Source organism: Dipodomys merriami, unplaced genomic scaffold, assembly GCF_024711535.1.
Source record: "Dipodomys merriami isolate MVZ:Mamm:240054 unplaced genomic scaffold, mDipMer1.0.p SCAF_1, whole genome shotgun sequence".
NCBI classification, from domain to species: Eukaryota; Metazoa; Chordata; class Mammalia; order Rodentia; family Heteromyidae; genus Dipodomys; species Dipodomys merriami.
The window spans coordinates 115,370,449-115,384,562 of record NW_027202270.1 but is presented as its reverse complement, the minus strand read 5'-3'; the positions used below and the strand labels follow the sequence as shown (position 1 = coordinate 115,384,562).

At 44.9% G+C, this 14,114-nt stretch overlaps 1 protein-coding gene across 1 annotated transcript in view; it reads right to left on the bottom strand.

Annotated features, from left to right (window-relative positions):
* Abhd12b (abhydrolase domain containing 12B) overlaps positions 1-5,527 on the bottom strand; it is a 33,270-nt gene extending 27,743 nt beyond the window's left edge. The window contains exon 1 of the mRNA XM_069988926.1: positions 5,433-5,527. Within this exon, the coding sequence (XP_069845027.1) occupies positions 5,433-5,527 (95 nt within the window). The remainder of the gene's footprint in view (positions 1-5,432) is intronic.
* Positions 5,528-14,114: the final 8,587 nt, after the last annotated feature.

Below are 14,114 nucleotides of genomic sequence, written 5' to 3'. Positions count from 1 at the left end.
AGTGGGATGGGGTCATGAACACCTGGCTCATTCTACTGCTCCCTTGGACACAAGCCACCCAAAGCAGACACCACCAACAGACTCCTAAGGAGTCACCAACACCCCTCTGTCTTAAAAGGGTCAAAGTCATCTTCTCTTGCTTCCATTGCAATGCCTACTCATGAACATGAGGGTTTCATACACTTTCACCCTCAGAAAGGCAGTGGGAAGGAGAGGACCTTGTCGTTCCAGTTTTAGAGGTAAGAACTCAAAACCCAGAAAAGCTGCTTTGAACCACAGATGAAGACAGCAAGGGCAGAAGAGAGCCCCAGCCTGGAATGCTCTATGCTTGCTTCCAGCTGCCCCTTCTCCCACATGCATTCTCCCGCCTCCCCACCCTGCCTGCTCCGGCTCCAGCTAAGTCATCCTTTGAAGACAGGCAGGGTAGGCTCCTGCTAAGTTATCTTTTGAAGGTCTGCTTGGGAAGCAGAGGCAATAGAGAGAAATATGCTTCTTTTTTTTTTAAGGAATAATTTATACAGAACCCTTCTCTCAAATAGCTCAAGGCACTTCTGAGCAATCGCTGTGGGAAGACCACAGTGACCAGACCCCTTCTGAGCATCAATAATGCAAAGGCACTCCTTTTAATGAAAGGGTTGTCAATTTGACTTCCCCTGGATCAGGAGGGGATCAAAAGTCACCAATGGCTAACAGACCTTATTTGAGCAAAGGATACGGTCTCAGCCCCAACCCGGCTACGGAGCAGCTACATCAAACAGCCACCATGCTGCTCTCATGTTCCTTCCTTTGCTCTTTGATCAGCCTTGGCTGTAACCACACAGCATCCACTGGGGCCACAAGGCCCCAACTGGATGATTCTGACTGGGGAAATCCGGTGGAGCCTGGCAAATCATTCCTTCCCAGAAGTGTCCACAATCTAGCTTTTGGGAGTTCCAGTCAAGCCACATCAGGCCAGACAACTATTCAAAATATTAAGACAGGTTGCATCTCCATTCTCAGTGCTGATTCATGCAATTTGTGTTTCTTTCCTAGAAACACATGACACTCTAACAACTAGATCCCCCAGCCTGGATCTTCATACCCACTCAAGTGTTTTTTGAGAGTTTCTTGTTTGGGGTTTTTGTTTTGTTTTGTTTTGTTGCCGGTCGTGGGGCCAGAACTTTGGGCCTGGGAGCTGTCCCTCAGCTCTTCAGCTCAAGGCTAGTGCTCTACCACTTCAGCCACAGCACCATTTCCGGCCTTTTCTGCTTATATGGTACTGAGAAATCAAGCCCAGGGCCTCATGCATATAATGCAAGGACTCCACCACTGAGCCACCTTCCCAGCCCACAGTTTCTTGGTTTTGGTTTGGGTTTGGGTTTTTTTGTTTTTTGTTTTTGTTTTTGTCAAAGCTTCCCTTAGACAGATCTTCTACTGAGACTTTTCCACTGATTATAATTAAGGCCACTCTTGAGTTTTCTCTGATAGATTTCCCGTTATTAGCCTGTCTTCTTTTTTTTGCCAGGGAGGGGTGGGAGAGGGGGGTCCGGTCATGGGGCCTGAACTCTGGGCCTGGTCACTGTCCCTCAGCTCTTCAGCTCAAGGCTAGTGCTCAAGTAGAGCCATAGCGCCACTTCAAGCTTTTTTCTTTTTGCTTATGTGGTGCTGAGGAATCGAACCCAGGGCCTCATGCATGCAAGGCAAGCGCTCTACCACTGAGCCACCTTCCCAGCCCTAGCCTGTCTACTTTACTGTTTGTCTGACTTTAGACAAAGACCATGTAGATCTACTGGTTCTTAAGTATGTATGTATGTATATATGTATGTATGTATGTATGTATGTATGTATTTTTGTGCTGCTACTGAGGCTTGAACTCAGGGCCTTGTGATCTCACTTTTTCATTAAAGGCTCATACTCTATCCCTTGATCCACACTTCCCCTTTTGGCTTTTTTTGCTGGTTAATTAGAGATGAAGAATCTTCTGGACTTTTCTTCCCAGGCTGGCTCCAAACCACAATGCTCCAAACCACAGCTTCCTAAGTAGCTAGAATTATAGGCATGAACTGTTAGTGCCCAATATCAATGATTCTTTTACATCCCTCTTTCTAGCACAAGGCCAAGATCAGTAAATTTCAGTTCATCTGCAGGATGGAAGGAGGATTTGTTTTATAAAGGAGAAGGTAGCAGTGTTTATTGATAGGTCTTGGTGGCAACTTCTTTTTTCTGATGCTGGGGAGCAAACCCCTTGTTTTTTGGGGGGTCATTCTTTTATTTATTAATTTGCTTTGTACTACAACTGAAAATGAGGCTACAGGAACTCCACAGAGCAGAGCTTTTTGCCTGTTTTGTTTGCTCTGGTGAATCCAGGACCTAGTCTAATGGCTACTGCATAACATGGAGCCAATACTGCAAGAAGAAAGTATATGCCCAGCAGCCCACTCATTAAGAGTGGTACAGGGACACAGGAGCAAAGTAACCATTTGCTTTTCCCCAACTTCTTTTGCTGAGCATGTTCAAAGACACAGATGGTTTCAAGGAAATCATTTGCTGGCGGAGGCCTGCTCTTACAGATACCCACCTAAAGCAACAGCTGTGTCTGATAATTGTGTAAATCCAGTGAAAAGATTGCCAAGGCACCAAAACATAAATCACTGAAAATATTATGTGATTAAGTGTTTTCCATCACCTCACACCACATCACTGTAGATCTGGGGCTATGGTAGTGCCAAGTACACAACAGGCCTGCCATGAGTGTTTGTGAATCTAAATTTATTTGGCTCCAAGGGACAAAAAAATCCAAATCTTGGAAACTGGTCTGTGTCTCCGCCTTAGTTCATCTTCCATTAGATTAATAATCTCCCATTGGGCAGGGAAATACTCTGGTGTTTGCAGGAAGCATCTCGAGGTTTTTGGGGTTTTTTTTACCAATTAGAAAGTCAAGTAACAGAGGGTCCCAATTCCCCTCCTTCCCCTTTCTATTATCAATAAAACAGGTTGTTTTCTAAGTGCTTGAACTGCAGCTTTGATTCTCTGCTTGACAGAAAAATGTTCTTTTCTGCCAAATGAATGATAAACAATCAGCAATTAACACTATAGATAATGAAAGAGAGAGGTGGAAAATGTCAGTGTTCCCAGAATAACCATATGGGAGTGTTGGAAGGAAGGTCCTGAGAGTATGAAGTTTCAAAAAGTATAGACTGGAGTGGGCCATGGTGTATATCATCTAATCTCAGCTACTTGGGAAGTGCAAACAAGAGGATTGCAAGTTTACGATCCACTTAGGTAGTGTGAGACTCTGTCTTAAAAAATAAAACAAGAGCTTATACTGGTAATCCTACCTACTCAGGAGGCTGATATCTGAGGATTGCGGTTCAAAGCCAGGCCTAGAAAGAATGTCTGTGAGACTTTGTGTGTGTGTGTGTGTGTGTGTGTGTGTGTGTCATGGGGCTTGAACTCTGGGCCTGGGTGCTACCCCTCAGCTCTTCAATTCAAGGCAAGTGCTCTATCAGTTGAGACACAGTACCACTTCCGGTTTTCTGGTAGTTAATTGGAAATAAGAGTCTCCGGACTTTCCTGCCCAGGCTGGCTTTGAACCTGATCCTCAGATCTCAGCCTCCAGAGTAGGTAGAATTATAGGCGTGAGCCACCAATGCCCAGCTCGATGAGACTCTTATCTCCAATTAATGACCAAAAATCTGGAAGTGGAACTATGGCTCAAGTGGTAGAGTACTGGCCTTAAGAAAAAAGCTAAGGAAGCCGGGCGCTGGTGGCTCACGCCTGTAATCCTAGCTACTCAGGAGGCTGAGATCTGAGGATCGCGGTTCAAAGCCAGCCCGGGCAGGAGAGACCGTGAGACTCCTATCTCCAATAAACCACCAGAAAACCGGAAGTGGCGCTGTAGCTCAAGTGGTAGAGCGCTCGCCTTGATCTGAAGAGCTGAGGGACAGCGCCCAGGCCCAGAGTTCAAGCCCCACGACCGACAAAAAAAAAAAAAAAAAGAAAAAAAAGAAAAAAGCTAAGGGACAGCACTAAAGCCCTGAGTTCAAACCCCAGTACCAACACACATACACACAAAATAACTAACAAATAAGCAAAAAGTTTGGTTATAAAATGTAATCTCTAGGATACAGCAAGTAAATAAAGCAGAATGAACTTGTTATACATACATGTGCGTGTGCTCCTGCGTGTGCACACACACATACAGGTATGCAGCATAGCTCAAGTGGATCTGCCAAGCTTGTGCAAGGCCCTGGGTCACTAACAGTTCCAGGGGGGAAAGTGCAGACAGAACATTCGAACAGGTGCGCAGATTCAGCCCAGAAGGGGAGACACAGTCTTGTAGCACTGGGCCAGGGTGGAGCTTGTGTCCCTTCTGCCCTACACTCTATGCTGCAGAAGGAGTAGAAGAGAAAAAGATGGTTGTCACCATCCCTGTGGGCATGCTAGGGTGGAAGTCTCCAGTGTCCAGATGTGATTTTTTTTAATTGTGCTAGTACGGGGGCTTGAACTCAGGACCTTGCAATCTCAGCTCTCCCTTAGCTACTTCAGTTCAGTTACAGCTGGTGCTGTGTTACTAGAGTCACAGATACACTTCTGGATTTTTGTTGGTTAATTGGAGTCTGTCAGATTTGTCTGTCAGGGCTAGCTTCGAACCACCATCTTCCAATCTTAGTTTCCTGAGAAGCTAGGATTATAGGCATGCCAGGTTGACCCTGGAATATTTTTGCAATTAGCACAAATTTAAAAGGACTAGAAGAATGGAATATAAACAAAAATGCTAATACCTTCCCAAATCAACAAAACAAAAGGAAATACACAAGTCTTTGGAATGCAGCATCACTAACCAATACCTGGTATTGTAAAGTGTTACTGGTCAATTCAAATGATGGAAGGTGATTGTTCACCAAAGGTTCATGAGGGAACGAACGTTCAAAGACCAAATAACAATGAAAACATTTACAGTACACAGACATTTCTGGATTTAAACCATGTAAGGCCGTGGCCAGGGAATGCCCTGTGGTGATTTCAATGTACACCATCCTGGAGGTGAGTTCTCTAACTACAAATCCCCAATGACTTTCTGGTGTGTTTCCCACCTACCTGACCTAAGTAGGCTGCCACCTGAGATTACAATATGCATTATACTGTTATAGTCACTGTTGTTGGTAATAGTTAAACCTACCTTGTAAACTGGCAGCTAAGAAGGCTTGGGAGAGGAACCTGAATCTTCTCTCTTTCAGAAGTGCCCACGAAGTTCTTCAAATGCAAGGAGCCCCCAAGCCCTTGCAGGGCTCGGGAGGCCAGGGAAGACCCCGCCCCAGCCCCCCACCGTGTCTTCACCCCATCCCAGCCGCAGCGCCTGGCCTCTGGCCCTGCGAGGAGGGGCCGCCCGCCAGGTCCCCGCCGCTCCCGCCCCTGGGGATCCCGGACAGTCTATGCGCGCGCGCACTCACCGCAGGTTCCGCAGGACCATGTCCCACCAGGAGGCCACACAGCCATGGTCCGGGGGCTCGGGTACCGAGGCCGCCTCGCAGTCCCCAGAGTGCATCCGTGCGCTGTCCCGAGCCGACAACGCCACTGGCCACTGCCGCCAGCCCGGGGCCGCGTCCTCTCCAGCCTGGGCGCCCACGCGCGCGCGCACGAGCGCGTTCCTCCGTCTCCCGGGTGGGGGGGGGCCTCCAGGAAACAGGGAGTGGGGCGGGGGGGCGCCCTGCAGCGTGGGTGTGGGTGCCCACCCACTACCAGAGCCAGGAGTGTGTTCCTGGAAGGTGCTCTCTGTCTGTCTCTGTCTCTGTCTGTCTGTCTGTCTGTCTGTCTGTCTCTGTCTCTGTCTGTCTCTCTCTCGCTCACACACACACACACACACACATACACACACACAGAAAACAAAGTATCCTGTGCAAATAGCTGTGGAAAGTGGTGTGTGGTGTGTGTGTGTTTGGGTTTTTGAGACAGGGTCTGCGTCACCCAGGCTGGCCTTGAACTTGAAATATTCCTGCCTTAGTTTCCCAAGTACTGGAATTACAGGTGCACACAGCCACCCCTGGCTTTTCTCTTTTTTTCTGTTAATTGCGTTGCTTTGCTTCCCGTGCCTCCCCCCTCCTCTTTTCTTCTTTTTTTTTTTTTTTTTTTTGTTTTTTCGTGGTAGTGGTGTCACTGGGGATTGAACTCATGATCTCAAGTGGTCTACCACTTGAACCATGCCGAGTTCTTTCCTTTTTTTTCCATAGGGTCTCAAGTCTGTCTAGGGTGGCCTCTACTCTTTGGTCCTCCTACTTCTGCCTCTAGTGTACTTAGGACCACAAGCATACACCAGCACATCTGGCTTCTATTGTACTTTGAAGTGCTTTCCATGATACATCTGTGTATATGTGTATAGGTGCAAGGTCTGCATAATAAAGTGTGTGTGTGTGTGTGTGTGTGTGTGTGTGTGTGTGTGTGTGTGTGTGTGTATAGTCATGCAAGCGCAAAAACAAAAGCTTGATTTTTCCCAGAATGATCTTCATACCATTACTATAGTAAGAATGTCTTTGGCTCCTTTGGTTAAATAATGGTTAATACTCTCATAGGCACAATTGCTCCGTGTATTGTTTCCATGTTTTGTTTCCTTAGCAGAAACACCTGAATCTTATCATTGTGGGGAGCAGTGTCTGGGTACAGGTCTACACTGCAGTTGTCTTCAGGAACTGAAGGCCTGACAGAGCTGGCAGCTATGGGTATAAGTACAGGAACAAAAGAAGAAGAAAGAGAGGCACTTTGATGCCCACATCAAGACCTCATCTTGGAGCAAGATGCAACACTCTCAAAGGGGAATTGGATTTTTCTGTGGTGCCAGCTATGCTTGGCTCTTTCTTTCTCTCTCTCTTATTTGTGAATTTTCAGGGCTAAACAGACTCTCCAAAGCCATGCTCCAGTCGTATTGATATTGATTTTATTTCTATTATATTTACTTAGTTGTTTTGGGCAGTACTGCGGTTTGAACTCAGAGTCTCACACTTGCTAAGCAAGCACTCTACCACTGGCACCACATTCCTTACCCTCTGTCTGTGCTTTGGCTGAAAGCTCCCAGTAATGCACAAGGAACCTGCTACCTGGACAAAAATCCACACTGTTCAAGAAGGGGCATTTCTCTTTGGGGGCTAGCCAAGAGGAGGTTGTTCGTGGCCTCTTAAAATCACACTGGCAATGTTCTGATTCACATCAAGATACAAGAGGAATCCAGCTGGGATGGACTTGCAACAATCCACACTGCTGGCTCACCAGCCAAGCTTGCACCCCTAACTGATGAGAGCCGCTGCAGGGCACTCTCCCAGGACATCCTGGGAGATAAGGAAGGCTCCTGGGACTCCACTGCAGGAGTTGCTCATGATGATGCTCTGGAAACTCACAGGACTTGTTAGAAGAGTGCTGTATGTGACGTTAGAGTTTGCCTTGTAGAAATGGAGGGGCCAAGCATAACTAGTGAGAAAAACAGCTGCGTGGGGTCCTAGGTTCTATTCTCTGTTCCTTCTGAGCAAACCAAACCCAACTTCTATGGAAATGTCTCAAGCAATCACCAAGCTCTCTGAAGTTGGCAATCACTACATCCCATTTTTAAAATAAGATGTGTAAGTTAAGGCTCTGAGACAGGCATTTGTCACCCTGAGCAGCCCCTTATTCAAGTGGCTTATTCTAGAAGTCAAAAAGTAGAGTTGCCCATATGACTTGGTAGAATCTAAAAAACAAGATAGTCATTCATTTATTCCCCATCTACTTACTGAGCACATTTAGACATCAGATACCATATTAGGTACAGCATGGAATAGGACTTGGAAGGTCACTTAAGGGCAAAAATCAGTTGAGGGAATGCCAAGAATTGGAGGTGGAAAAAGGGTTGACTATAAGATATGAGGAACACTTCAGGATGATGGAGACAGTCTATAGTTCATGGGTGTTGGTAATTATATGACTGTAAGTGCTCACCAGAACTCCAAACTGTGGAGGGTGAATTTTCCTGAATGTAAATTATGCCTCAAACAAATCTGATCTCCCCACCTAGGTGCTGGCACATGCTAAGCTAGGGCTCTACCATGGCGTGTCCCCTAGCTCAAGTCTTACTTTTGGAAAGGTGACCTAAGAAATGCATAGGCAAACTATATAACTGACCATGTCCCCATGTCATGTGGTATAAATGTTAACACAGAGATGCTGATACACATGCATTGGAATCTAATTGTTAGGTGTTATTTGAACTATTAAAAACTGGACTATGATCTGAGTGCAGGTGGCTCAGGCCTGTAATCCTAGCTACTCAGGAGGCTGAGATCTGAGGATTGTAGTTCAAAGCTAGTCCAGGCAAGAAAGTCTGTGAGACTCTCACATCCAATAAACCAACGAAGGTCAGAAATGGAGGCACAGCTCAAATAGAGTGCCTGCCTTAAGCAAAAAGCTCAGAGAGAGAGAGCTCTAGGCCCCTAGTTCAGCCCTAGTACTTCCCCACTCCCAAAAACAAAATACAATGACTCTCAATTGGAGATAGATTAATTTGACAATCTAAAATTATTTGAGGGGAAAAGAATGAGAGACAAGACTGACTCAGCTGTGGTCCAGCTGTATAGATGAACTGCTAATAAGGAAACATTTAGCAACTAACAGAACAGCAAATGACAAATTGCTGGATTTCTATTACTTGGAGTATACTTTACTTGAGAAGAAAGTGTCTATCCCCCTTGCATTTTTTCTTTAAATACAACTTTAAATACATACCATAAAATCCACTTGTTCAAGTATACAACTTAGTACTTCTAATATGTTTAGATATGTGCATTTATCAGCATTATTTAATTTGTTAGAACATTTCCATTCTCCAAAAAGGAGAACATGCACCCCTTAGCAACCATTTACCATTATTCCCTTCTCTCTGCCTTAAGCAACTGACAGTCTACTTTGGAGATATTCCATATAAATGGAGGCACACAATAGGAGATCTTTTGTGCCTAGCTTTTCCCTCTTAGAGTAGTATTTCCAAGGTTCATGTGTGTGTGTGTGTGTGTGTGTGTGTGTGTGTGTGTGTGTGTGTGTGTGTGTTGTGTGTTTCTGTGGCTTGAACCCAGGTCCTCACATATGTTACAAGCTCTCTACCACTGAAACCAGGCTCCCAGTCCTTTTGTATTTTCTTTTTGACTAGGGTCTCACCAACATTGCTCATTCTGGCCTTCAAGTCAAGATCCTCTTGTCTCTGACTTCTGAATAGCTAGTATTACAGGCATGCATCACCACACCCAGCTTATCTATGAGTCATTATTTAATCACTTTTGTGGCTGAATAATTTCCATTGCATGAATAAGCCACATTTGTTTATCCATTCAGCAGGTGATAGAAATTTGCATTGTTTCCATACTTAGGCTTTTGTAAATAATGCTGCTATAAACATTTGTTACAAGTTTTTGTGTACTCATGTTTTTCTTTTCCTTTAATGTAAAACAAATTCATAAACTGGGTCCAAGAGCTTGGTCACCTGGGTAATTCAATGTTTTTTTTTTGTTGTTGTTCCAATACTGGGGCTTGCACTCAGAACCTTGCACTCTTATTTGACTTTTTTGCTGAAGGTTCTTGCTTTCCCACTTGAGCCATACCTCCACTTCCAGCTTTTTGATGGTTAATTGGTGATAAGAGTCTCATGAATTTGTCTGCCTGGGTTGACATCAAACTGCAATCCTCAGATCTCAGCCTTTTGAGTAGCTGGGATTACAGGTGTGAACTACCAGTGCCCCACTCAAGATGTGTTTTTTGAAGACTTGCCGATGTGTTTTCTGGAATGGCTCCAGCATTATACAAAACCACCAGCATGACCGTGTCAGCTCTACAGTCTTACTGTCTTTTTCATCCTCTCAGCTTTCCATGTACAAAGAGGAAAACATTTAAACACATGATGCTGTCGAGATTAAAATGAAACATGGGTGGGAAGTTTGAAGATAGGTCTAGACAACAGGGAATAGTCTGAACCTTTTTCTTTGTTGAAGTTTTGTATCATCTTTGCCTGGGTTAGCTCTCCTTGAAGACAGCATATGACATATACAAGTGTCAATGTGAGTTCGTCTTGTGTGCTAAACTTCCTTTTTCCTAAAGGGGCAATTGCTTTGACAAGAACAAGGGATGATGTCATGGCCCCCTTGTCAGTGAAACCCGAAGTGCACTCATGAGCTGTTTCTTGGAAACCTCCCTATACTGCATCCCGGCCCATGCGTTCCCCTGCTATCCCATGGTAAGTGATGGGACATGGTTGTCTGATATCTCTAGAAAAGCTGGGCCAGATTTAAAGTTCACGGTTGTAATTTCTTTCCTCTTCTTCCAGTGAAAATGTTCCCTAGTAACTCCTTAATAGTTAATTATTGTGGGTGTAACTCAAAGATAGGGTGCTTGTTTAGCATGCTGGGAGCCCTGGGTTTCACCCCAGTACTCAAAGAACCAATCAACAAAAGTGGGTTTGGCTGCCCACACCTGTATTCCTAGCACTCCTAGCACTTGGGAGGCTGAGACAGGAAGATTTTAAGGCCAGCTTGGGTTACACAGTAAGCCCCCCTAGAGTGTAAAAAACAAAACAAAACTCAAATACCTTAGTTTAGCTCTCATTCTATTTTTTTATTATCGGTATAAGGATTTCCAAAACTATGTCCAATCATTTGGAAATCTGTGATATAAACACAATAAAATACATTCCTTTGGCCAAAATCTTGTCTCAGATCCTCCACAGTGTTCTTTGAGAATCACCAAGAGGGAATTTTAGAATACCTCATTTTGCACAATTTCTTTTTCCTCTCCTCCCTTCTGAAAACCTGTTCCATTTTAGGAATACCTGCCTTGAAGAGCAGCAGCATCACACATTGTTTTCCAAGATTTTTAACTTAATTCTTCTATTTCTCTTCAGCCCGCACTTCCTCTCAATTGTGTCGGATGATGACTTGATGTGACATGTATTTATTTGGTAAACATGTATAAACACTTTTTACATCGTCTCTGGCCTTGGAAGCCTACCTTCTAATGGCATGGAGAGAACCTACACTTATGAACAGCTCAGGCACACATGAGAGTTGAGAGTAGATAAAAGCTAATACAGATTAGCACCAATTCCATAGGAAACATCTTTGTAGGCAGAAAAGGCCAGACAATGATTCCAGGGAGCTTCCATTCTGTTGCTTAGAAACAGACTCAAAGAGAGAAGAACAGTACAAATGGCTTACCAAAGAGTCCCACAGAATGTGAATATCTGTAAGATAGCCAAACAATCATTTACTCCCCCTTTACACAGCAGAAACTGAGACCCAAACAGAACAAATGATAGATAAACCCACTCATTATGCCTTTACTGGGTGTCACTGTATACATGGCACAACATGGGCTATGCTTTTTCAGCAGAGCAGACAAAATGAGGCTAATTACCAGCGTATACCAGTATTTAACAACCTAGGTCAGAGTATCTCCAGGAGCAGGGCTATAATGTAAAAGCAGGGGGAACTAGTGGGTACCTGTAAACCAAGCTACCTCTTCCACGTCTCAGAAAAGGTAGAATTAAAAGTTCATATCAGCCAGGCGTCAGTGCCTGTAATCCTAGCTACTCAGAAAGCAGAGATCGGAGGATCACAGTTCAAAGCCTGCTCGGGCAAGAAAGTCTGAGAGACTCTTATCTCCAATAAACCACTCAGAAAACTGGAAGTGGCACTGTGGTTCAGGTGGTAGAGCGCTAGCCTTGAGCTGGAGAGCTGAGGGACAGCGGCCAGGCCAGCCCCAGAGTTCACGATCACACACACCATGATCACCCACACACACCATGATCACCCCCCCCCCACACACACACACACAAGTTCATATCAGAGCCAGATACTGGTGGCCGGTAATCCTAGCTACTCAGGGGACTAAGATCTGAGGATCATGGTTTGAAGCCAAGGTGAAGCTGTGACTCAAGTGACAGAACACTAGTCTTGAGGACAAAAAGCTCAGGGACAGCAGCCTAAGTTCAAGCCCATGGATCCGGCACCAAAAAAATAAAAGTTCCTATCAGGCAAAGTAGACATTAATAACTTCTGCTTCTTGAGTAATCAGGGTGGAAGAATTCATCTCCACCGTAGGTGGAGGCCATACCATATTTGCATGTGCATGCCTCCAGATTGGAATTCTGTGGCAACCATTCCGACTTTTACCTCAGGGAAGATATGACACATGGCTGAGTTTTTATATGGTGTCTTATGTTTAGGACAATGTACACAGGGAAATAGGAAGTTACACATGCCACCACGGTTTTTTGTTTTGTTTTGTCTTGCTTCCATTTCAGTTTGAGGGATTTGGGGGCAGGAAAAAGATTTTTTTTTTTTTTTTGGTCCGGTCGTGGGGCCTGAACTCTGGGCCTGGACGCTGTCCCTCAGCTCTTCAGCTCAAGGCTAGCACTCTACCACTTGAGCCACAGCCCCACTTCCGGCTTTTTTCTTTTTTCTTATGTGGTGCTGAGGAATCGAACCCAGGGCCTCAGGCATGCAAGGCAAGCGCTCTACCACTGAGCCACCTTCATATCCCCAAGATTTTTTTTTTAACACCTCTCTAATCCCAAAGGAAGGAGGCTTCTACCTTCTGCCTCAGGGTAAATAACAACATGAGGCTTGTACCCCAGAGGCAGTTAAACTGGAAACACTGAAGGAGTAGGCAAGAATATGAAAAACTTGCCAGGAGTGGCCTCATGCCTTCATACTAGCTATTCAGAAACCTGAGCTCTGAGGATCACAATTTGAAGCCAGCCTGGGCAGGAAAGTTCATGACACTCTTATCTCCAATTAACCAGCAAAAAACCAGAAGTGGGGGTGTTGTTCAGGTAGTAGAGCACCAACTTGGAGCAAAAAAAAGCTAAGGAGCAGCACCCAGGCTGTAAATTCAAGCCCCAATATTGGCACACACACACACACACACACACACACACACACACACACACACACACACACACACACACACACACACACACACAGAGGATATGAAAACCACCCCTCCTGAAATGCAAGCTAGCACAGGAAGAAATTGAGAAGACAGGAAAAGTCAAATAGGAGCTGCTGCCCAGACCAAGAGCCCCAGAGTTTCTGCGTGGCTGCTATCAGTGCAAATGCACACATCCTCATCACATAGTCTGAAAACCCAGCCCTGAAACTAGCCTTGCTTTCTAGATCTCCCACCCACTCCACACGTGTGTGTGAAGCAGAGCTGGAAATTAGTGTGCGTTTCTTCTTTGTCTTTAGGTTTTGAAGCAAGTGGGAAGAGAGCCCAGGGGCTGACCATGTGGGACTGACTGGGCCAGGATGTCAGTGAGCCTAAGGCAGGTCTTCTATCTTCACCAAGCCTGACCCGGCTCTCAGGGAAACACCTGCCCCTAGAGAGAAGTTTTAAAATAATAATATGTAGCATGAAACGAGATCAGAGATATGAGAGCATGCCTTTGAAGTTAAAAATTCTTTTCAGTCTTCAATGTAACCGTCTTGATATTATTTATTAATGATGTATTTGATAGGGCCATTGTCAGCCTCCTGGGTCTACTTACCCACCTTTATTTAAAGGATCCATTCGCATAAAGACTTGGAGACTCACATAGACGTTCAATTAGTAAGAAATACAAATATAAAAATGTCTCCAGGACTTCATACATTCACTCTCTTCTACACCTATAAGAATTACACGCGGATTTCACAGGGACTCTGCTAACGTGTGTGAGGACAAAGGAATGTGTAGGGGTGGAGCAGGGGTGGAGGGAGATCTCTCTCCACTGCTGAGTCCAAGTGTCCAGGAACTCCCCAAGGAGCCCTTCCAACCCAACAGCCAGAAATGAATGAGCAAATACCAGCTCATGGATGCAGATGTGTGTGCTGGGCAGCAAGGCCAGGTGATTGTTTAAACCACTTTAAACACACAAAGGTTGTCATTATTCATAGGCAGTCATATAGTTGTGCCCTATATGAATCAGGAATCGTAGTTGTGTTTTGTATTACTTGTGGAGTTTGGAAGAAAATTTTACATATCTGGGCCATGATTATTCCTGGCACTTAGCATGACATCTGCCACAAAGCATCCACTCAATAAATATTTTGTAAAGTGAATGAATAATTGAAAGGTTTGAATCTGCATAG